This window comes from Cotesia typhae, unplaced genomic scaffold (genome assembly GCF_013202065.1).
Source record: "Cotesia typhae breed Kobodo isofemale line unplaced genomic scaffold, CoteBio_Ctyphae contig_48, whole genome shotgun sequence".
Classification (NCBI taxonomy): domain Eukaryota; kingdom Metazoa; phylum Arthropoda; class Insecta; order Hymenoptera; family Braconidae; genus Cotesia; species Cotesia typhae.
In genome coordinates, this window is record NW_027423756.1 from 3,411,520 (window position 1) to 3,438,602 (window position 27,083).

The 27,083-nt window shown below is 29.1% G+C and overlaps 1 protein-coding gene across 3 annotated transcripts in view; it reads right to left on the minus strand.

Annotated features, from left to right (window-relative positions):
* LOC141529303 (homeotic protein antennapedia-like) overlaps positions 1-27,083 on the minus strand; it is a 139,335-nt gene that overhangs the window by 12,680 nt on the left and 99,572 nt on the right. For all 3 annotated transcript variants that reach the window (XM_074245807.1, XM_074245806.1, XM_074245808.1), the window contains one exon: positions 5,077-6,403. In XM_074245807.1, coding sequence (XP_074101908.1) covers positions 5,077-5,881 — 805 coding nt within the window. In that variant the 5' untranslated portion in view covers positions 5,882-6,403. The remainder of the gene's footprint in view (positions 1-5,076; positions 6,404-27,083) is intronic.

The window sequence follows — 27,083 nt, forward strand, 5'->3', positions numbered from 1 at the left end:
ACAATATATTGAAGCCAGATTCCTCCTTTTGTGCCGCTAATATACATATAAAAATTGATGAAGTCGTCCCTTTTCTATTGTTACTTTTCCATAGCTATATATTTCATGATTGTGATTAATTTTTCAAGTGTCAACTCAATCTCTTCTGTAATATTTTATTCGATAGAAGTTTATGAATGATATTTTCCAAAAATACCTTCTTGACGTGTTTAGTTTATGTTGTTTTCATACGCACGATAATACCAAATCAATGGAGTTATTTGTTTATGTAGATGTATATCTACCTAACATAGGTTATTATTTATATTTCACACTGTAGTAAGCATGCTAAATAAATATTTGTAATAACAACTCTATTTACTTCAGTTGTTATCCTATTTATTCAATTAGTGAAACGTAGAAATCAAATAGATATGTTACTTAATATTGATAATTTATAGTTAGCGTAATTCAGATTAATTATGAAATTAAAATTTTTCAATTTATGTGATTAATACTTCAGCAATCACGTTAAATAACAATCAAATATGTTATAAATATTATTGACAAATTATCGTTGTTTGAGTTAATGATCCAGTAATAAAACAAATTGCACATTTGATAAGGATATAAAGATGAAAAGTGATGCATATTTCAATAAAGTGAAGGTATACAAAGATGGAAAAAGTGTAAGTATAATTTTAAGTTTCAGATTATTTGCAAGAATTTCAATTATTAACATTAAAGTAAGAATAAGAATCATTTTTTGATAATTGTGGATGATAATTATTGAAAATAATAATGATATCAAGAGTATATAAAAAGTTATAGTATGAACATTATGTTGTATACTATTTTGTAATAACCTTTTCATTTAATTTGTCAATCATATAATAATAATATATTTTTATAATTAGAATTAATCGCATTATTATTTTTGGAAATATAATTCATAGAATAACGACAATATCAGCAAAAAAAATTTATAATACCGTTTTAATTACTTTATCGAATTATTCAAAATTAATTTGATCTGAAAAAAAATTATCCAACATATTGTAAGCTTCGATGAAATCGGATTTTTTATTCGAGATTTTTTTTTAATGACTATACTTTTAAATTTGAACATATTATTAATCAAATCAGTAAGAAAATATTATTATATGATTTAAAACAATAAAAATGAATTTAGATTCATTTAAGAAAGTGAGATGAGAAAAATTCTGATAAATAATACATAAGTATGTTAATAAGTTACATAATGGATTGCAAGAAATTTCGAAGCAAAATTTTGTTTAGACTTCAAGATATCATGATAGGTAATTAAAATTGAATTATAATATGAATTAATAGCGAATTTTGCTAGTCTGGCTCATCAATTAAACAAATTTTGACTGTAAACCAAGTATCGACAACTGTTAAGAATTTTCAAGTGATTTTGTCACTTTTTTTTTAACTAATCTTCTGTCTCAGTCCGTTATAAACTAGTAAAACTAAATTTTCAATGATTTTTTTGCAAATTCAAATTATATCGATAATTAATATTTTTTTTTCAATGAAGTTAGTCAGGATTATTTGTATAATTATTGCTGCTAAACATTCATAGAATAAAAAATTAAATTCAACAAAACTAAAATTTTATGATTCTCTATTAATTTTTAAAATTATTAACTAATGTCATAAAGAAAAATACGTACATTTATCACATATAATTCAGGCTATAATGAATCACTATAAAATAATTTAAAAAAAAAGGAAAAAAGAATCGATAGGGTCCCGTAAAATAACACAGTTCAAAAAAGTGCAGTAGTTTTTTAAAGTAACTTCTACCGACATCTATGATCAACTTATAAGAACTCGTACATACATAACACGTGTGTGTAATGTGTGTGACCGGTGAAGATACTCCTCAGGAAAGTCTTTATACTCGTGCAGGCACCGATTCAACATACAGAACGTTTATCGGCCAATCATGATATACTTGTACACGTTAGTTTGTTTCCACATACGACCGAGAGATGGTATAAGACGGTTAAAATTAAAGCAAGAAACACGTCCACTACTAAATATTAAACTAACACTACATAAATAAATAATATCCCAGTAAAAAACTTGGAATAATTAACGCACCCCTAACGTAAAAAAATATTAAATATAATTGCACATAACTTAAAAAAAAAAAAACTTACACTTAAAACCTCTGTACTAGTCTACAAGTCTGAAGAAACTAAATCTCAGGGAAAACTGCTGAAGGAAGAGAGTATGACATCATTGTATGTAAAGATTGCGAAGGTCCTGGCGAGGGTTAGGCAATATTTCTAGTAATAATTCACCGGGTTCAGTCAATATAGAAGTAAGAAGGTTGACGAAATAGGAGCAAAATCAGCAGGAGGTCTGCAACCTGCTTTTACCCATCCCAACTAAGCAGCAAAAACACAAAGCTCTTTAAATTACGACCTGACTATTATTACTTAGTTATAGCCGTCATAAATCGTCAGCCCGTTACGTTTCAACTAAAGTCATTTTAACACCCGTAACGAAAAGAATAAAAGGGATCAAACAAGACTTAATATTTCAGTTTTTCAATTTTTGTGCTCTTTATTTTTGCAATTGAAAATTTTTTTTTCTCAAAAACATTTGTAATATTAAAGGTGCTATTGTTGCTCACTGACACTATTTTGAACTTCATTCCATTATCCTTGTACCTCTACAAAGGGTAAATTCTTGCTTGAAAATATTTGAGAACACAATAGTTACATGAAACAATTTCAACAATATTTTAGTGGATATTTATTCGAAAATTTGATTTTCATAAGTTAGTTAGCAATTTTTTTTATTTATTTACTAATTTCATTTGTTTATACACAGAAAAAAAAATTTCTTGAACCAAGAAAATTATAATTAAGACTGAAGTTATTTGGAGCAAGAAGAAATTTTCTTGGCTTAAAAAAATTTAACTTCGTTCAAAAAATTTTAACTTCATTCAAGAAATTTTCAGTCTTCCTTAAGATTTTCTTGATTTAAGAAACTTTACGCTTGTCTCAAGACTTTTTTTCTTTTTGTGTGCGTAAACATTTTTTTTTGAAATTCAAAGTAATTAAGTATTTGTTAATAAATCGTGAATTCAATATCGTTACCGCCTTTTTAATATCACGTGTTTTATTTTTTAAGAATTTTTCAGCAGACGATAAAAACGGTTCATTATGACCATTGGTAGAATAGAATTCGACAAATTATAAAAATGATTCAAAAATGCTAAACTCATGTATTATTTATTATTTTATAAACGAATATCATAAAATAAAAACTTAAGAATGATCAATTTCATAGCAGAAATGTTAAAGTGATATTAATTAAATTTTAATTATTATTAAAACTCGTTAAAGACTTCAAAATTTTTAGATCTATTTCTACTCTTTAGGACTTTATTTTTTCTAACCGACCGAAAAAAATTCAAGCAAAAACCAGAAACCTCTAATAAATCTCTAATAGTATAGATCTTTAGTAAGAAAACACGATAAACCAACATTTTTTCGTTCAAGATAAAAAAAATAAAGTCGTTTTTCACTCTGATCTATATCTCAAGTCCAAAAGTATCTAATGTGATGTAATTGGTTATAACCGTACATCTTAGCATATCATTCTATTTTGAAGTTTTTCTCCATTTCGCACTTAATTTATCAGTCCCCTGTCATCTCTCTCTAATTCGTAAGTCACAAAGAATTAGTTAAATGATTCTCAAAGCTACATAAAATTAATAAACAAACCAAGTAACGTCATTATTTAGTCAATCAGCTCGGACAACTTATTTCAAAATGAAAACAAAATTTTTGACAGAAAGTTTTTTCAGACTGAAATAGATTTAGACCAGTAACAATAACAAATTAAATTAAATTATTAGTACTATAAAAGAAGAGAAGAATGAGACAAAACAATTTTGAACTGAAAGTAAGGAATGGCTTCACACAAAAACTATATTTTTTCCATCGTTTGTATGAAAACTTGGAATTTTAGTACCTAGCATCTGTTCGAAAAGATAATTCAAAGTTGATGTACTCATGCTAAAAACATTGCGCTCGTCACATAACATCCGGTAATCCTAGCTAAGCAATACGTTATAGAAACAAGAAAATTTTCTTAGACCAAGAATAATTTTTTACTTCAAGAATTTATTCTCTTGACCCTTATTAAAAAAAAAAAAAAAAAAAAAAAAATATTTAAAACGATTTAACCCATGCAAAATGTATATCTATATATTTGTCAAGTTAAATTGTTTTTAATCGCTTTGAGCCATTTCGAATCGTTTCAAATCTTTTTTTCTAATCAGGGGACTCAAGAAAATCATTTTCTTCAAAATGGTATTCTTAGTTCAAGTGTTTGACTCTTGATTCAAGTCAATTTTTTTTATCAGTGCAGCAGATAGAAAAAAATTAATTCACCTTTTCCCTGTTTCCTATATAAAATATGTTTTTCAAGAAGTGAAGTTACGATGTACTTGTTGACTATACATTGATCTTAAGTTGCCTTTAAAATTCCAGTTGAGTAAAAAAATAGTTTATACGAAACAACCTTTTACCGTTACGATCTACATTTTACCTATTAAAATACAATTGGAGTAATATAAAAATTATTCTTGTAGATCCGGTTTATGTTTATGTAGCTACGTGTTTGTAAAAAAACACTACTTCAGAGGTCAGATAAAAATAGCAAATAGATTATTTAAGTAGCTTTGTAGACATTATTCAGAACTAAATCTTATTTATAAAAAAGACTCAAAACTATTGCAGCTAAGCATAAACTCATAAAAATTTTGAACTTGAATAATCTCAATCAAAAACGTGACTTGCTCATCAAGATCACGTCCTACATGAATAAAAGTACTATAAAATTATGCGTACGTACACTATCCGTTTAAAGAGTGCGACAGTGCTCGATTCTTATATAAAATTAAGATGAAATATGTGTGAAACCAATTTACTCGTAATGTGATTAGTCAAGTATATGATCGTGAAAGTATATGCAATTCTATATTAAGGCGCGCACACATTGTTTCTAGTTATAGGAAACAAAGGATTATTTAGCATTAAATGAGCTTACCGAATTGACTTCTCATCCAAGGGTAGAGTGGGCTAGGTAAATTAGCGCTCGCTGCACCCTGAGGTGCACTTTGTTGCTGTTGTCCTAATGGTGACGTTACAACACCTTGATGTTGTTGTGTCGGATTCTGTTGCTGGTTGTGAATGGCAACAGGTTGGGTTTGATTATTTGGTTGTTGCTGGGACTGTTGTTGGTACAGCATATGTTGCTGCTGCGCCTGAAGATGCTGGTGTTGTGATTGTTGCTGCTGTGTAAGCTGGGACTGCTGGGCCTGCATGTGAGGATGCTGGGCATGCATTTGGTGATGCATTTGTGTATCCACAAGTGGCGGGCTATCTGGACCATCAAGAACAGTGCCTTGATGGTCAACTGCTGCAGCTTGGAGCTTACAACTAGCATAAACAATAGGTGTAGAAGAGTGACCATTTGGTGTGGGTGTATGACCCATGTGGGCCATCCCCGTTCCTGGAGATGATGACCTGTATCCAGCCATACCGTCCATACTCGAATGGTCTTGTTGTTGTTGGTAGTAAGCGGCATTTCTAATGTCCATCCTATCATAAGGTGGAAACCTTGGGTAAGGCATACCTTGTTGAGTTCCAGCTGCACCATAATGATGTGCAGGAACTCCCTGCCTGAGCATTGATGGATCACAAGGATCAGCAGCTTGTTGTGGCTGCTGGACACTCTGACCCTGCTGGGGCACCTGAACGGCAGCTCCATAGTGCTGCTGGTGCTGATGGGGGTGTTCCACCCCGCCATTACGCAGGTCTGGGATATATGAATTCGCAAAGTAAGAACTCATGCTACTATACTGTCAGCTTGATCCCACACTTTTCCACCAACTTTTGTGCACTGAACACAAACACAACTATTTCACAATTATTCAAAATAAATTTATCAATTATTTTGTTATTCAAAATTTTAATAAATTAATTCTTTTGTACTTGCGTAAGATCATCGGTATATCACTTGTCACTCACTTTAACTCGTAACACTCACACTTTTTAAAAAGACAACTCAGACATGAAAATTTTTTAACTTTTTTTTTTGACTTATCACATCACATTCACTGGGCTCACTTAGTAAAAACATTTATCACATTAGACTATAACTTGGAACAACTGAAGCACTTTTTATAAGCTTATATTAATAGGGAGGAGAGCGCTATTTAAATATAATTTTATATTCATTGAAAAAAGGCGTCACTAGTCAAAGTTCGTCGTCTGCTGCATTTGGACGGTGAACTTTCTCAGAATCTTGAGATACTGCAATAAATAATATTTTTTGATCTTCCGACCAGCTCGCTGACGACACTACGCCACACCTGAAACAAAAAAAAACATTTACGATTTACTATGAGCTCAATTAAAAATTTTTTTTTCTATTTTTATTGCAATATTACGTTACACAAGTCTCAATGAATATGCCAGAGAGAATAAAAAATTTAATACATAAAATAACTTTGCCAAGCCATGTTGAAGACTGGGGACTCATCTCTTTCAATGATAGACGGCGAGGTACACACGTGCTCGTCACGGTGACGACCATCACCCAGACTTAAAAGTCTTCCATCGACTAACTCGTTAGTTGTGGGTGGATCGTATGATGGTTAAATTTGGAAAAAAAATTGCCGACTTTACTATTATCGTAACCACCACAATGTTATAAAGATTAACGAGCTTCGTTATGTTATATTTATCAATATTGATTTTAATTAAATGCTTGACAAACATTTATTTTTTCGATATCCGTCGAACAACTTCTGATGTAATTCTCGATAAATTTTCATTTTTGTTTCAGATTATTACGAAACTCTGTTGTGAAGAGTTAAATTTTTATTAAATGTCTTCAATTTCTTACAATGCTGCTAATATTTCATTCAATGTTACTAATTTTGATTCAGGAACATCAAGATTTGATATGCAACGATGAAAAATACCAGGAAAGATCGAGTTTGTAAAATAAAGTAAAGGTGAAAACAAAGGGGTATAAAGTAAAGGACTAGAAGAAAAGAAAAAAAAAGAAGACCCATATGACATGAGCTATTTAAAATTCATTGTCCTAGACAACTCTTGAAACTAGTCCTTGTATAAACAGAATTTTCTCCAATAATTGTGAATATTTTAACTATTCTAGAAAACTGATAATTCCTTCAGTACTTAATTGGGTATTTGCATGAAAATGATTTTGCCCTAAAAATGTAATTAACGCATTCTTTAATAAGTAAACGACTAGGGAAAAAAATTAAAAATTAATTTAAACAAGTAATTTTTAAATAAATAAATAAATAAAAGTGGTCCTAAATGATAAAAAAGTCACGTGATTCGAAACGTGTTGTGATTGGTTTGACGTCATTGTGCATATATTAGCGCGATTATTTAAATCCATATAAAGTGGTAAACTGTATTTTACAGTGTTTAAAAAGTTCAAATTAAGTTTTTATAACTTTATTACTTTAAGTTTCGTTTTATTTAATAATTAATGTAAGAATTCACTGAAAGTATTAAAAAAAATTGATAATGGATTTCGCGGAAAATTTTTCTTAAAAAACTGACGTGAATAGTGGTATATGGAGGTTATGAACATGTTTAGTGTTTATATATGCCGAGTGGTACCAGTTTGACAGTATTGTTAGTGATAAATAATCAATAGATAAACAAAAATGCCCTGAAGAAAAGTAGATCCTGGTTATAGTCAGGCACGATCTGACAATTTACCCCGAGTTGATGCATTTATGGTTGCGTCTTTTCTCGCCACTAACTCTGATTTTATATCAGCAGAAATGCAAGGAGCAAAAGCTAACCGGTATGTATAATTACAGAGAAATAAAAATATTATAAGATATTTAATAAATTTTTAAGCTAGTCGATATATCTTATTATTTTTGGTTAATTTATTTTGAATTATAGATCTGGGAGACAGTCATATGGAGATGCTGCCATAGAATTTGTCCAATTGAAACTTGATGGATCAGAATGTACTCTTAAATGTCTCATTTGCCCTGAGCACAGAGTACATAATAAATCTTATAGAGTGACTTTAGTCCTAAATATTGTGGACGAAGAAATTTTATCAATTCAGTGTCATGATTGTGCGGCGTCATCAGGTAAATGAAATAGTCTATAGATATTCCGGTGATAAATTCATTACCGTTATTATTCATATTTGATCATTTTTTATAATTGTTTATTAATTACGTAAACTTGCATAATACATAGGTTATGTGCTAATAAAATTAAATATATTTTTAAAAAAAAGATACCTGTAAATTTATTGTTTTTATATCTTTGTTAGGTGGATGTAAACACTCAATTGCTTTTCTCATGTGGTTACATAGACGATCTGAAGAACCGTCAACAGATGTTGAGTGCTATTGGCGAAAGTCTGTTCTTTCTCAAGTTGGCTCATCTATCAAATACATTATGGTGAAAGATTTTGCTTCTAATAAAGACACCGCCGCTGTGACTAAGCCCTTTAATACGTTAGAAGAATTTGTGAAGAGAACAAAAGGAAAATCTGTACAGAGTCAAATCTTGAAGTATTTCAACCCTGTAAATACCGAGCAAAGTCTTTCGATATACAATTTACTCGTTGAATTTATTAACTTGGGAGGAACATCATCTGAGGAATTTTTAGATTTTAGTACTCATCGAATGCCTCGAGAACTGTGTGAACTTATCGAACAAAAGACTCAAGATCAAGCTGACTGTGACCTTTGGTTTACATTAAGATATGGACGAATTACTGCATCAAAAGCTCATGAAGCATCCCGTTGTAATACAACCGATGGAATGTTGGTGGAATTGCTGGTCGGTGGTCAAAAATTACGAAACACAAAAGCTATGGAACGAGGTAAACAATTAGAAGCTATGGTTTTACGAAGAGTTGAGCAGAAGTTGAAGAAAAAGTTTAAAAAATGTGTTGTGGAAATTAAGTGTCCAACATCTGACAAGAGTTTTCGTACATATATTGACACAAATAATTATGATAAAGTATCAATCAAATACATAACTCAAATGCAAATGCAAATGCTTTTTACAGGAAGAAAAAAAGCATTGTTTATTGTTGCGGACCCGAAATTTGAAAAAACAAATAATTTTAAGTCTATTATTATTGATTATGACTCAGAATTAATAGATAAATTATTAAAAGACTTGAATTGATTTTGGAAAAAATGTATTTTCAAGCGTTTATTTAACTCTTTAAAATAATTAAAGCTAAAAAATAATAAAAATAGAACTATTTTACTTGCATAAAAGATATTTATTTAATAAGTTTTAATGTTCATATTATTATTGTAAAAAAATATAAAATGTTACAGTTTCACTTGATGCCTAATGACTTATGTCTTTTTTATCAATGCTCCTTGTAAATTCGTTAAAGCAGCAACGATTGTCATAATATTATCCATTTGAGAAATTAGCTTTATGTTAACACACGAATGAGGTTCACAAATTTCAAATTCTCGTATTCTTCTTATCAATCTTTCAATATGAATACGGAGACTTGCAATTCGCTTTGTCGCAATGACCTCTTCATGACTTGGTTTCTGTGCAGAGCTTACTGTAGGTGGTCTAATTAACGTGCAGCTTTTTGCAATAACCAAGTTTTCAATATGCTTAAAGCCTCGATCAGCTAGTACAGCAGCACCGGGTTTCAAACGATCCAAATATCCGGATTGTGACACTATTTCAGCATCAGATGTTCTACCACCGAATCCTGGTGAAATGAAATTGACGATTCCATCAGGGGTACAAGAAATTAAATATTTAATCGTATTACATTTTTTGTACTCAGACCAAGTCAGTGATTGTTTGACAGGATCTGTTGGCTTCTCTATTTCGATTTCTAAGCAATCAATAATTGATTCAACTGCAGCATAGCGACTTCGGAAGCTTATTGGCAACTGGCGTTTAATTCTCGAAGATGAAGGCCAAATAATGAAGTCTTTTAAGTATTCTGCCATAATAGGCACAGTTTTCGTAAAAATACGACTTATATTTGAAGTAGATATTCCGAAATCATCAGCTAAAATGGCGAAACTTTCATTTAATCTTATCTTCTTCGATGTAATAAATATATCTACGTCACTCAAATTTGAAATCTGTAAAATATCAATAATATCCAAGCAGTCATTTGGAATCCCGATATATTTACGAGGAAATTGTCGAATTCTTTCAAACGTTTGTCGTAAATTCAATTTTTGAAATTCTTCTTGATGGAATTTATTTTTCCATACATTTTCCGTACTTCCATTTGAGGATAAAATATTATCTGAAGTAGTTGGGAGTGAACTTATTGTCGTGTTAGAAGTGTCCATAAGTTGATTATTACTATTACTATTATTACTATTATTATTATTATTACTGATTGGTGAAGAACATGAAACATGAAAATTTTTATTTTCTGATGATAGGTCAATTGGGGACGAAGCACGATTTCTGGTCTGCGGTTTACATTGAACTTGAGTACTTCTATATAAGCTCCGTATTTTAACTTGAACAGCAGCATTCACTTTTTGACTACGAGTAGTAGGATAATCCTGACAAACATTGGACACATAGTTTTCTGAATCTTGATATGTGGTGGAATTAACTATGTCTATGCATTGTAGATCCATTCTTTCGATTGTATTACTTAAATTTTGGTTTATTGTAACCTTATTAATATTAAAATCGTCTTTTTCAAAGTCTTGCTGATCTAGTTCCATCGGGGAAGTCTCATTTATGTTAATAGAATTTGACTGCTCAAAAAATTTATGTGGCACAACATTATTTTTCATTCGCTTGTTACCACCAACCGTTGTCCATTCTAACCAATTTTCCATGTCCACTTGTAGCTAAAACTTATTAAAATTTATAAATAACTTATCAACAACTTATAACTTATTCATTAATTACTACGCTTATGAGAAAAAAAAATTTAAGTTTATGATTTTATTTTAGATGAATTTCACGTATTTTTTTACCAATACTTACGTCAAAATGATCTTCACAACAATACAGCCGACTTGATGCTGAGTAATAATTTTTATTTCTACATGCATCTAACCAATTTTTTCGTTTCGATGCATTTAATGGAACATTTATAAAAATTTTATTTGGCGTAGATTTACCAGTATTTTCACATGCTGGCACGATACACCAACAACAACCATTTTTTGATGCCATCAAATAATTAAATAGTTCTTGATTATTATAATAAATAACACTACAAAACGTATTTTTTAAACAACAATCACAACAGCTGATTACACGTGCTTAGAAAAGTATACTGCAAGAGATTGGCGCCAACAATTTCAAACAAAATATGCACTATGACGTAACATACGCGAGAGGGAATTACTTATTCGTTTAAATTTCGACTATTTTTTATTTATTAAATAATTTAAATATTTATGGAAAAGAACCAAAAATTTTTTTTCCAAAAATTCAAAAAAATTCTACAAAAATATAAAATACTAAAAGTTAAGGAATATAAAAATCTTGCAAATACCCAATTGTTCACATGCGCTGATTTTTATTTGGAACATTTAAAATTTTTTTGTGTTACCATTATTTTAACAAATTTAATCATTCGAAAATTGTGTGTATAATATGTTTATTATTTTTTTATAAATTAAATTATTTATATTTACGTTATTTTTCATTTTATTAATTTTGTATTATTGGAAAGATTTTTGAATTTAAACAAGAATAAATCAGTTTCAAAATTTTTTATGTTAACTACGTATTTTAATATAAATATAATAAGAGATAATAAAATTTACTATAACTCCATTGATTGAGATCAAGCATGAATTAGTTTTAAAGAAAAAAAAAGTTTTTTTAAATGGCACATCACCGTTATTAGTCAATTATGAGCCCGATAAAATTTAACTCAAACATTATATAGTTAATACACATGTCTAAAATCGTCAGAATAGTTGGACCTCAGAGCATCATATTAAAATACTGAGAATAATTTGATTTTCTAATATCAAACTAAAATAGCAAAAATTTCTCATTTTTAAATATTTCAATTTTCCTAAAGAATGTTAAAAATGCTTGGATGAGTTGACGATTCTTTTTGATTTTTTTCGAGAAAATAAATTGAAAAAATTTAGCTCCCCGTATTGGCTAAGCTGTAAACTTTCTTCTCAAGAAGATCTGGTCAGACGATAATGTCTAATGATACTAAGTCAATCTGCTCTACCGACTGTCATTAAATTTTTAAAATTGTTTATAGTCAAAATTTAAAATTAATATAAAAAATGAGTTTGAGTCAATAATGAAGAAAATGTTGAATGATATTAAAGAAATAAAAAAAAAAAAAAAAAAAAAAAAATAAATAGTGTGTTGTGACAAGATCCATTAGCAAATTAAAAAGTAATATTATTATACTCAGCCTAGTGGAGCATACGCTTAGTCTGAAAAATTCATGAATATATTTGAGTGTATATGTGAAGATGAGACTTCACCTGCGCCCATTGAAAATATATAAATGGACATACGTATAGAGAATCGAATGGAATATACGGTTGACAATTTTGCGAATGCTTTGTTGTCATCAACAGCGGCAGCGCAGAGTGTGATCCCAGGGGCTAGTAACCGACCCTTGGGAGTTGACGGTACACGCGAATGTGGTTCGGGTCGGACACGGGACGATCGCGATTAACATTCCGGCCGTTAGCTCGCTGTTCGCGCGGCGCTTTCATTAATTCTAGCGTATTGATTCTCCGGATTGATGAATGGTCGCCGATAGCGATTCTATGTGCTTCGTATCCCTCCATATAAATTTTATCGCCCTCCCTTCCTACTTCTCTTCAACACTATACTACTCCTACTATTACTACTACTATACTTTTATCACCATTACAATCATTCAACTTGTTTTTTACGCCAGAACAATTCAAAGTACACAAAAATTAAACTGTTTTAGTTTAATCGTTTTGTAATCGATGTTATTATTGCATTTTTTACCTGAAGATCCTTGATTTATGGGTCCTTTACATTCCCAAAAAGATAAAAAACGTACATGATTCAAATTAAAATAATAACCATATAAAAATAAATACAGTTATTTCTAAGAATAAAATAATAAAAGTTATTTCTAAGAGTTTTTTTGTCTTGAATCAAGCAGACATATCACCGAACAAATTATGCAATTATAAAAAGAAACTTGTTTAAAACTAGGAAAATAGTCTGAATGACCAACTTTTTTGTTTTGCCCAAGTTAGAAAGAGAATAGAAAATAAAAAATGCCACTCTGAAAATTTGACAAAGCTCAGAAAAAATTTTATATAAAATAAAAGAGAAAAAAAGTTGAAAATAGTAATCTAAAACGAGAAATAAGTTTTTTTTAACCCCTCACATTTTTTGGGTTGAGCAAAAAAAATTTTTATTTCTTCGGAAAAGTTTTTAAGGAGGATAGCGACTGTGAAATTTCAAAATAAAAAAATTTTTTTTTTTTATTAAATCAAAGTTGGTATACATAAAAAAATATGTATCTAGAGTTATGTATGAAAATTCCGAATATTATCCGAGTTGTAGTCATTTTATGGGACAGCGGGTCAAATGACTTTACATGCGAGGCACTCCGACAAAAACGTGTTTTTCTCGAAACTACTTTTTTGAAACTGGTGGGAACTGTAATTTGCATAAATATGAACCAATTTGCAATTTTTTGATTACCGTATTTTTCTATTCAGTAGCTATCGCTGCACGTAGGGGATTTTGAAAATTTTGATTAGTTAATTTAAGGCTGTTTAAATCCAAAAAAATGACAAAAATTTTTAATATGTCGTCATTTTTTTTTAAATTCAAATTTTCAAAATCTCATACGTGCAACGATAATCACATGTATGCAGATTACAACGCTGTTTCTTTTTTTTGTTTTAGATAATCCGTTTTTGAGTTAAAAATTATACACCGTGGTGGGGAAAATTTTTTGGTGCTCCACAAAAATGCTAATAACTTTGTAACATGGTATTTTTTAATAGAAATTTAGGAGAATAATCTTTAATGTATACTTTATAATACAAAAAAAAAACCCGATCTTCAAATTCCTTTTTTATCCCCGTCAAAAAAGTTTCCGAAAATCACTTATTTTTTCGATCCTCACCGTGGCTATCCCCCTTCATAGGGTAAAAACAGAGAAAAAATTTTTCAATTAAATTAGGTTCAAAAGTAGTCGATTTATCACGGGAATTCCAGGGTATAAATAAGAATAAAAATTTTTTACCTTGGAGTCAGTAAACTAATGACAGTGAAAAAAAAGTAGGGCAAGAAAATAACTAAACATAATGTGTCATGTGAACGATTTAAATTTAAAATTGAGTATTTTTGAGTGGCGGCATCCTTCGGAATAATGATTAACTTTTTTGATGAGTTGAAAACTAAAACAGTGCGATGGTAATCCAAGAGATGGCGTAACCGATATTACGATGCAATAAACAAGAGAATAGAAAAAAACGGGGTGGAGCTGGCTTGACAGCTGGGTGGGTTCGGGGTAGAGGTGATTGAAAAGAGGGTGGAGCGTCACGTGACGCCATCGTAGGATTGGGAACGATGACGTCATTTTGCTACGATGGCCTCTATTTATCAAAATGGCTTCAATTTACGATACATCCCGAGTTATAGATAATATTTCGAATTCATATCTATAATAAAACATTGAATCCTATTAAATCATATCGAGTGTCTGTCAATGTTCAAGTTCATCAGAGGTAAAATAATCGTTTTAAATTTGATAGTGCAGAGAGATGCATTATTTCAGAGATTGGTTATTAAGTTACAAATCCAATAAAATTATTTCAGGCTATAACGATTAATTCACGCAAGCGATGCTGAAATCAATGACATTGTAGCTTCATTTGGTCACAATGATACCTTTATTGACAATTATTTCATAGATAGGGCAGTTTTTTTAATCATAGAGATTTTGGGGAAAATATATATGGAAAAAAAAATTTTTTTTAATTACCGTTAGGCCACAGTAATTATTAATCTTTGCGTAACTTTGATATATTACTACTTTTCAAATAAAAATTACGAAAAAATTGTTTGAATTTGCAATGAAAATTAAAACAAATTTTCTTAAAAAATTCATTCTTCATGTATCATTCTGGTTTATCAATAAGTCAAGAAATTTATTAGAATCTGCAGTCATATCTTCCAGCTAAATAACAAGAATTTTTTAAAGAGCGGTCTTCACACGTACTAAAGGTGATTAATTCAAGACAAAGTGATGCAATAAATATTCTGTCAGAAACTTAAATATTGAATGCTTCACATTGACAATACCAAATTTATTTTACGTTAAGTAGATGTGAAATCTTAAGAGTCAAGAAAGAAATGAAAACTTCCCACTGTTCTATATTAAGAATTAAAACATATAATTATACCAATAGTATATTAGTCATAAATGTTCAGAAAAAAAAAGTTATTAACACCTTTCCGATGAATTATTGCTCGTTATACATTACAATTTCTTAAACTTATCCTTAACATATAAAAAACTAATTAATTCGAGAAAAAAATATCCGTGAAATATTACAGCTCAGCACTACAGAAATTTGAATCTAATATAATGATTTAAATGATAAAAGAAAGCCAGATTGATTGAAATGTTGTATTAACGTAGTAGCTTATGAGAATTTTAGGATATACATACGCTATTTCAGCGAAGCTATCGATTCTTCTAGAAAATAATCCGTTTCTTTTTCATTTTATTTTTATTTTTCAACAGATGTCTATTATGTTTTTATGACAGTCTCTTCATGAGCATTCTTAATACGAGTTTTAAATTTTTATCCAATGTTTATTAAGAAATAAATAATTAAACGAAGATATGTCTTCACATTATATAATGATATATTTGTCAAAGAATTATGTACATGGGAAAAAATTTGTGAAGTCTTCGAGAAAGAAATAGTTAAAAGTTTCCTTTGATAGACCAGAGGAATTTTTTTATAATTTATTTGTTTTAATTTTTCCTTGCTATCGATAAAACGTGAAAATAAGATGCATTGATTTTACATTGAACTAATCGCTTTTATTATGAACTTCGAAAACTACAGTTTATTTTTCATAAATCATAAAATAGTTCAACTTAAAGTGGCACTTAAAAATAAATGAAAGAAAGAAAACAATTGCTTAATGAAATTGAAATTATTATTATTAGTTTTTTTTTTTCATTAATTTTGTTTACAATGGTTTTCCTTTGTTCGACTGTATCTACGGATCTATTTGCTTTTAGCTTCAACATTGTATCGGGGCAGACTTCCTGGCTTTCAATCATATCTACATAACCATACGAAAACATCAATGACCAATGTTGGTCAATGATATTACTTATTATATAATTTTAATGTGAAGAACATCATCAGTTTTTATCAAATTTTCATTTTCCGGTAATCCATTATTGTAAATACTATTCATCTCTTCTAAAGTATGAATAAAGTGACATGAATTGAAAAAATAAAATGTTAAGACTAATGAAAAGGCTTTAAAAATATTTTATTAGATTTAACGCACCCATTAATTTCGTAAACGAAGTTTTCTCAACTAAAAGAATTTTTAAATTTATTCGGCACGCGCGAATGATCTACTCTTATCGATACCATGATGCACATAAGCGATTAACATAATCGTGTTGAGCGACGGGAAACCAGTTTGCAAGGACGCTCAGGGATGACCACTAACACAGATTATAGCTTCTCTGATTATCTATAGTCTCAAATACACCAAATTATATAATGTAAATCTGCACTGTAAAGCTTCAATTTTAAAACATAACAGTTGATGTTTATAAATAAAATTCCATTGCACTTTAGGTAAGAATTATTTTTAGTTTTTAATCCATATTATTAACACAATTTAGATGGGAAAAGTTTATTACCCCTATTATCATTTATAACAGTAATAATTTAAGTTTGCTACTTTTCAGCTTTAGGTCATGGATTTTTTCAGCTGATTCTTGGTTTAAGAGGTCTCGGATATTGACCTTCTCTACAAAACTGTTACAATTCTAATGTACAGTATACTTGAGTCGAAATTTAGCTTATCATTAGGATATCTAGGTTCTTATTTCTTTTGTAATTCTTTAGTTAGAAAAATTTTAAAGTATATCTAGAATTTAGCGCGCCAATATTACATTTAATATTGTTAAATTTTCAATTTTATTTTAAAATAGCCAATTTTATTTCAATAAGTCATTAAAATTTTTGATATAATTATACTCAAATATCAGATATCATAACAATGATAACATAAATTTTCTTTAAGTATCATTTATTTATTTATTTATTAAATAAAGTACATATCAATTCCTTCGGCTCTGTAAAATATTAATACCATGAGGATTTAAATATTAAATGATATATGGTGTGCACATGTTTTAGTGATCATAAATACAACTACGAACTACATTTACGAATTCAGATGATTGACGTTTGATTGGTATAGTGTTTTTAAACGAGACTAAATTTTTAACTTTGTATTGAATTATTGTAACAATCTCTCTTGTCCAATACGTGTAACAGTTTTCGAATAGCGAGCAAAGTTTACAACACGCAAATTTTGTGACTACACCACCAGGACGTACATTGTTATTCGCATTCTGTTGTAGCATGATGTGTGGTTATAACTATATCTCTTTTACGTATGCCACTCTCTCCATTCACGTCGTAGCTATACATTTTTGTAATTTTTCGATTTTACCTTTATTTGCATCGCTAATAATTGTCTAAAATATTTACAAAATTGATTCGATTATTTTTACTTGTTGTAAAAAAGTATTAATATTTGAATCACAAAATCAATAATCATTATTAGTTCTAAAAATTATTCAATTTGAACCCGAGTGTGTAAAAAGTGATTGCAAGTTTAGGACCCACTATAAAAAAATTTATGTCTTATTTTTTGTGCTTAGAAAATTAAGCTAAATATAATAAACTGAACCATAAGCGAACGATTGGTTTTTAAGATACTTCTAATAAAAGACATTGAAATCCGACTAAAGTTAACGACGGGGGTCTTATAAATTACAAAAAGTTGATCGGAATGATATCAGATACAACTTTTAACTTCTTACAATAGCCAATACAGTGAAGAAAGCTTCTTGAAAACGCATTTGATCTCCAAAATGAAGCAATAAAGGTCAAGGTCATCAGTTGAAGTGATGATTGGTTTAACGAAGTGTATTTCTTTTTTTTATTTTTTGATTTTTGTTTCTTCAATAACAACTGATCACATCAGACGATAAAAGTGATGAAATAAACTGTATCCTAAAGAAACATTTTAGAACACTAGTTTTAAACTTTAAGAAAAAGATAATAAAAACTACATTGTAAGAGATTTTAATATTTAGGTAACATTACACAGAAAAAAAGGTTCACTTGAGTCAAGAAAATCTTTTTCTTCCTATTTTCTTGAGCGAAAAAAAAAATTTTTTTTGACATTAGAAATTTCATTTATTCCGGCAAAATCAATTCTCTCACTTTAAGAAATACGTATCTTGATCCAAGAAAATATATTGAAGTCAAAAAAATCTTCTTGTTTTAAGAAAACTTAGCCTCTTTCTCCAAAAATTTTATTTTTGATAAAATATAAATAAATTTTCTTGCCTTGAGAAAATTTCTCTCTTGCTCCAAAAAATTAAATATCTCGATAGTAAATTTTCATTAATATTTTTATTGACTAACATGTCAAATTGGAAGATCAAATAATATTGAATCATTTTTTTTATTCAATATGTAAAATTGCACGCTAAAATAGTATAAAATGGGTATCAATTATTCAAGAGAAAAATTTTCTATAGGTGAGAAAATCTTTTTCTTAACTGAAATAGGTGACGCTACTTCCCTAAAGTATCTAAAAGTCTTGATCAAATATAAAAATGTATTGTATCAAGTATTTACGATAAATTGAATTAAGAAAAAATTACTTCTACCAAGGATAGAATTTCAAGAAGAATTTTTACTTCGACCAACATAACTTCGGTCTTTCTTCAAGCACGCGAAAATTTTCTTGAGCCAAGAATTTTGTTCTCCAGTCAAGAAATTTTTCTTTCTGTGTAGAAAAAATACCGTTTTAATACCGTAATAAATACCGTTTATCGATGCAAAGCGTGACGTCCCTGAAGAAGTTATAGGTCAATTTTTCCGGCCAGCGCCCGGTTTATGACTGTTATCCTATTTCTATATTAGAAGTAGGTGCTGCATCATTAAACTGAAATGTTACTCCATCATATACTGCCTTATATCATTGATGAGATTGAAGTGATGTATATATATACGTATATACATCAGAAAGGATGAAATGTAAGATCGTACTGGTGATCGATTGCTTCACGTAATTAACTTGGCTATATACATGAACCACGAAGGATTCAGGAAGTCAAGCGTTAGAAACCGATAAGCGAGCTCCAATAAACTTTATCATCATACCAAGTTAACCAACAAGTAGCAACTTATCCAAACTATTCAACTGTGTGGAACTCAAAACTAAAAGGTAGACTCACGAAATGTTCTTGTAATACACAGCTATCAAGATTTAAATGCAATAGAATTTACCCTTTTTACTGTTTTTAAATTAATGGCACCAAATAATCCTTATTGAATCTGTCAAATCATTTATCATCATTATTTATTTGTAATTTTCAATTCTTTAATTTTTTTAAATCAAATATCACAATCATTAAAATAAACTATAAAAAAAAAATAAAAATAAAAAAGCAGAAACTAAATTTTTTCAAGGAAATTTTTTCAACACCTATTCAACGTAGTTTTTTTAGAAATACGCCATTAACAAATGGTCAACATACCTACCCTAGAACTCGCAAGGTTCGCCCATAACTTTCACATTTTTTCAATATAAAACCTAACGTTTTTTTCGAAGGATATTTATACATATGTCCATAAAACTGGCGTGATCTTTTAAACAGAAACTTTCACTATTTCTCCTAAAAGTACAAGGTAAGTGGACTCAATAATAGAAAATTATAATTTACAGGTAGCTTTAAAATGGCTATAAAATGCATAAAGTCAAATAGATCCCTAAAAATTCGTGTATATGATCTATAGTTATGATATTGATTTTTGGACGACTCATATGATGCGACGCCTTAGAAAATGGTTTATGATCGAAAATTAGCAATTATAAATTGTATTTTTTTTTCTTCAATATTATATTTTATACATTCAGTGCTAAACAGAAAAACTATAAATATATAATTAATGTAATGGTTGCTATGGCTTTACATGTTAATGAATAGGTGTTAAAATAACTGTTATTATAATTAATGTAATTAAGTTACACATTCTTAACTCGTATAAGTGAGTGAACCACAATATTAATTGATGAATTTATTAAGAGAAAATTATAGGTGTAAAAATTAGTTCAACCCATACAATTAAAAAGGTAAATAAAAAATTAAACTCAGCTAAGAAATTTAATACTTGTATTAGTTAAAAACTTTTTGACAATATGTATACTATGTTTATAATTTTATCAAATAATTATTTACAAAAAAATAAAATCATTTAATGATGTGATAAAGATTAAATTACATTTCGTCTAAATTCACGATGTTTATTAGGATTAATTAATAATTTCTGTCTAGTTATAAGTAAAAAAAATAAAAAAAGGGCTACGGTTGTGGATGAAGTAAAATTTTCATGACGAGTAAACATTTTTTTTGTCTCAGAAAACTTATAAAAGTAAAGTTAAATAGTTAAAGTAAATAATTTTTTAGTTCAAAACTGTTTTTGAGATATAATGAATATTTTTCAAAATCATAATACTCAATATTTATTTATTTATTTTTTTTTTTTGAAGAATAATATTTTGGAGCGCTTTGAGTAAAAAATAGCAGTTTTTACTATTTCTTGTATTTTGTTTCCAAATTATAATAAAAAAAGAAATGATAAGGATCAAATAAGCCAAAAATGATAATAAACATACGATCAATAAAGTACGCGTGTTCATGAGAATAATCATATATTTAGAAGCTAAAACTTAATGAGAGTATATAATAATTTTTTAGAATTTGTTGACTCAGCATCTGAATAACAGAAATAGACTAAAAGACCGTGTTTTAGGAGTTACAATAAAAACGAAGAAAAGAGAATTGGTGCGAGAAGATCTAAGGGAGGAAAAGTTTTGACGCCTTTTAGTATAAATCAACTTCTGATGTACTGTGGCACCCTCGGCCCGAAATGAAAGAACAGACGAAACACGCAAACTTTGCTCAATTTCCGTATGCTTTTCGCTTCGTCCGACACGGTTATATCATTCGAGTCCAAATTCATTTTAAACGACCATTCATCAAATCTTTTGACCAGGTTTATTATAATAAAAATATTGTGACTGATATTGACAGCAAAAAAATAATTAATATAGCTGAAAAAATTAGTCAAGTGTGAAGTTTTCTCTATGGTAAAAATTAAAAAAGCAATTATGAATATCTGCAACTTTTTTTTCTGCCCTAGTTTCTACGATTCTGGTAACTATTGTGAACAATAAGTGAAATAAAAATCTGCATAATAATAAAAGTGGCCCTCATCATGAAAGTCAATAATTTTCAAGCCTCTAAATATTAGATGGATTTTTTAATCGTAAAATTTTTAAGTATAAATCATAAAAATGAAACTTGAGTTGTTATAAAAAATACATTGCATAGTATTTTTGTACAGTTGTAAATTTTGTTTTCCTGGTATTACGTAAATAAAATTCCATTATAAACATTGTATGTTTAGTGAAATATACCTTCAGGTATACTCATGAGTAGGTAAACGTTTAAACTTCATTGAGGTTTATCATAAATCTAAGACGTGATTTCTACAAATTGTCCTGTTTATTTCTGTAGAAAAATAAGACTTGTACAAAAACTTTTATGATTTCTCCTACTTGAAAACTTTTCTACAAACTCTTCGTATTAGTGACCATCAATAGAATTCGAGGTTCAGTTAGTGTTTGGACTTCGGTGAAATCAACACAAAAATTTCAGTTTTTTTCAAGTGAAGTGTTGCTTGTGATTAATATATTTTTTATATTAAAGTGATGGAAAATAAACGAATAAGTGTTCATCAACAAATTAATCGTTCTAAAAACAAATTGCAATTGCAAATAAATGAAAAATGATACAGGGTAGAAATACCGTTTTTGGCGGCCACCTTAGCACCGTTTTTGGCCAGTTAACATTTGAATTAATTTATAAAAAATGATAATATTATAACCATATTTTCGTGGAGTTTTAAAAAACTTATATTAAAACAAATTGAGTTTGTAATGGTTTATTAATATAAATTCATTTCTATCGTTTATTTGGACAATAAATGGCCATGAACGGTACAGTGGCCACAAACGGTACTTCTACCCTAACTATATTCTGAATATGTAAAAACAAAAGAAATCCGGGAAACATTTAATGTAACCGAAAAAAAAGTTGATATAAAAAACATTAGTCTTTTAAATATACTACACAATAAAAAATTTTGCATCATTGCGTTAAAAAATTTTGTGCTAAATATTTAACACTTTTATGTGTAAATTTAACATTTATTGTCTTAAATTAACACGAAAAAGTATTGAATTAACACAAAAAAGTGTTAAATATTTAACACAAAAACTTTTAACAGAAAATTTTTTGACGCATTGACGCAAAATTTTTTGCTGTGTAGAAATTTGAATAGCGCACTACGCGCACGCCTTAATTTTAACCAATAATAAATCGTAGCCCGGTTTTTGCGAGTTTCGACCTATGACTAACTTTATTTAGAGGATTGATTGAACTGAAATTTTTTAGTATCTTACAATGAAAATTTTGCTAATATTTATAAATATAAAATTGATTCGGTTAATCTGGGATTAAAAAAAAATGTTCATAACAAAAATAAAGAAAGAAGTCAATTTTGTCACTTTTCTTTTTCTTATTTCATTTCAGCTAAATTTACATAGAAAATCGTTAAATATCATCTTCGATTGTTGTTGCAACTGATATGTTTGGTCTCAAAATACGAAAACGATAGTTTCCACGCCAACTTCTATTGGTTAAAAAAAATATCTGTCCCTACAGAAGAATCTAAACCTATAGATGTACACGAATAGAAGTAAGGATGAAAAAGAAGAAGGGAAAGTTTGGCTTTAGTATTGGTTGCCAGTGAGTCTACAAACAGGGGTGGTTCGACAACTTGACAAGAGCACAAAAGCCATAGTTCAGTACAGCACGGCGTGTCATCATGGAAACCGTAGTACAGCAGACAAAGAAGGATACCATAACGAGAAAGGAAGCGTCGCAGCGCTTTCTAACGGAAGGGTAGGTGGACCAAGAGATTCGCGAGGGACTGACATTTCGAACAAAGGGAAATTCTCTTCTCGCACCCTTCGTTTCCACTTTGGTATCTTGGTAGGAGTTTCCGTATTAAGCTGTTCACTCTGTGTATATATAAATTCGAATCACTTCTCATTCTCACTAACACCTTTGTATGTGTGTTGAACCACGTTAAAGCTAAACTAAAAGCATATATCTTCACAGAACTCCAACTAAATTGTCAATTTAAAAATATTTACCTCGTGATTCACTCAAGAATTAAGATCATTTATCCTCCATTTATCCGCGTGCATAAATATAGCATTGTGCAATATTCAAAATAGTTTTCTAGGACATTAAAACGTCAAGCTCTGGCAAAAACTCAATTTTCGGAAAACGGGCTAAATGGCTTTTCAAATTTAGACATTTTTCAATTTTCTTACCGAGAAAATAATAATTATTCTATTATTTTAGTTATCTGCGGATTTCTAAATCTTTTTATCTGTTGAGATTACGAGCGAAACATATCAAAGCTTTTATGTAGAGAATCAAATTTTCTACAACGATGGATATGGTCAAATTAAAAAAAATTTTTTTTCCGTAAAGCATTAATATCAGACGATGGAAGTTTTTTGTGGTTTTTGTGGAGTTAAGACATGAAACTGCGCTTCTGATAAAAATTATTTTACGACTAGAAGAAAATTTGTAGATGATATGACTAAGAAAATGAAAAACAAAAAAGGTTTTTTTTTTTTATTATGGAGCAACTTCATAGATAATTGTCAATAATAATCTTAATAGAGAATAATGATTTATATAAAAATGAAGCTCACAACTTTCACACAATACTTGATTTCATGCAATAGCCATAAAGCACATACCAGATGTCGATGGTCACGCTATTGGCAATAAATATTTTTTCTAACCAGTCAAATGGCAAGAGATAACCCCAGTAGTCTTTACATATAAGTTATCCATTCATGTCGAACGACTATACATCGTAACCGCAAACTATATTCATATAACACACACAACAAAATATAATTTAAAAGGCGTGGTTATGATTTATCGCATTTGAAAACACCCTACGGGAGATTAGAGAAATGCTTCGATTCAATCGTGTTACTCACTTTTATCTTTGCCACTCTACAATAATAATTGATAAAATGTGAAAAGATATTTTTTTCGATGAAGAAGTATATTTCTGTATAAAAAATCGATACGTTGAGCTTAAGCAACTTTTTTTTGCGCGACTCACGTAATGTAAAGCTTTAGAGAGTGCTTTGTGATCGAACAATTTTTGTTTATGCTTATTCTTCGTAACTTTTTTCATTGTTGTACTGTAAATATTGATTTTGTAATTTTTTAAAATTCATTTTATATGGGAAAAACTAAAATATTTCGGAAAATCCAAAAGTACACGCCTCATAATCTCATTTTCCATATTAAAATTGATTAAAATAAAATACAAAAAAATTGTATAATTATTTAGTAATTCGAAAAAAATACTTCTAAATTTTTTGCGCCATTATCCACCCAGAAAAAAAAGCTGTTGCGCATGTATTGTAAACGAACCTTATTTACATAGATAAATGTATACAAACGATTAGTGGATTTTTAGTTTATTGCTAATTATAAATAAACTACATTGAATTATTAGACCGTGATTTTCGAAAGGACTTAGTTTTAGATCATACTGAAGAGTAAAAAAACGATGGACTTGATCAGTCAAGTTTTTCGGCAGTTATCGTGACCACGCCAGTTTTCATACAAACATTTGTCAGCCGGACGTCCACGGAATAATTTTTTTTGTCCATTAAAAAAGCAAAATAGCTTTTGAAAAGGTCATAAGTGTTGGTACTAAAGTTTTTCCATGAAATTTATGGGTAAATAGTTATTTTCTATTGCACTTCTACAAGTGCGATAGAAAATAAATAGAGACAATTTTAGTTCTAGAAATCGCTTGATTTTAGTGAAGCGAGTGTAGAGCACAATCTTATCCGCTTCGCTTATGAAGTATGCAAAAATGCAAATCAAAATAAATTAACAACTGCTCCTGTTAAGCATTAGAAAAATGTTCATACACGAAAAAAAAAGTTTAGGAAAAATTACAATTATCCCATCATAATCCAGGATCAGACTTACAATAATTTTGCTATTTAAAATTTACGATGTTAAAACACAAGAATTTGCATATTGACTACTTTTATACGCATTTTTTTTTTATCACTCTACTGAATAAATCAACAATAGAATACATTTTTTATTAAAAATTTAATGAGCATTATGAGTCGAGCACTTTTGGCATTAAAAAACTTTTTAACTTCCTGTTATGAAAATTAATGATTCAAAAAAATTGTTGTTATAGGTTTTGACCCAATTGTCCAAAATTCTCATTAGATCACCTTTCGAGATTTCACGATTTAAAAATAATAATTACTACTCTACTTTCTGTCATTTAAAAAACGATAACAAATTAATGGTGTCACAATAAACAAAATAATCAAAATGATCTATAAGTCATTATTTATTATCATTATTATTTGTTATTTTGTAATAAAAAATAAAAATAAAATGATAAGTATTACTCAACGAAGAATAAATTAGATTTTTAAATATCAATTATATCTTTCTCCTCAATAGAGAAAAACTTGTTTGATTCATCTAAATATTCCAAGGATAACATCTCGCATAACCATTAAAATAAATGTGATCAAACGAGTGTGAAGATTTTGTTTAATTAATTGTATTCGAAAATTATATACTGCCAATTACCAGCCAAAGAAAGGTAAATTTTTTCAGTTATCAGAAGTAATGAGCTGTTAAATTTTTAATCAATTACAAAACTTTTATCGGGCAATATTTCATCGGTACTAATAATTAATGGTTTTATAAATGAGCCGATTAGTAGTTAAAATCAGCAACGTGTTTACATCACTCTACGATAATTTTTTTTTTTTGGAAAAAAAACCGATCATATTAAATAGTTATCGGATTTTTAATTTTTGTATTTTTTTTATCAATGTCAACTCAGGGTGAAAAAAATTAATTGACTCAAAAACATTTCATGTTAATTTGCTTATATTTACACCTATATTCAGCCGAGTGTATTTATTCATTTTAATCAGTGTTGACTCACCGAAACATTCAATATCAAATTTGTATAGCACGAGTATAATGAGAACGAGCATTATCCCATTAAATTAAATCTAATAATTTATCTTTCGTTTCAAGTCCGTTATATATTACAATTTATTTATATATAAACTGACTATACACAGTAAATCAGAAACGCAGCGAAGCATTTGTGAATCCACCTCAACTCCTCACTGTTATCCCCGTCTAGAAACTGAACCGAGTTGAGCGTCTACTTGGTGGTTTTATTTGGATTTACTAGAGTCAGATCACTATCATGTTAAAAACAGAATTATATTTTTACGAAAATGCATGAAACTTCAATAATTATCATTGGAACTTTACATTAAGAATCCATTGTCGACATTCATATATTATATGCACATACGATAATTTCAATAATAAAAAACACGATGAGGTTCTCCACTAACGATTCATTCGGCACGTGGACTGTGGAAAGAAGCAGGGTTTCGAAAACGATGAGAAAAATTAAATAAAACTCTATGTTGAAATTATGCTGGGTATGGAAAAATGGTCAAGCGTGAATAATATTAGATAATCAGAAAGTCTCTCTGTCT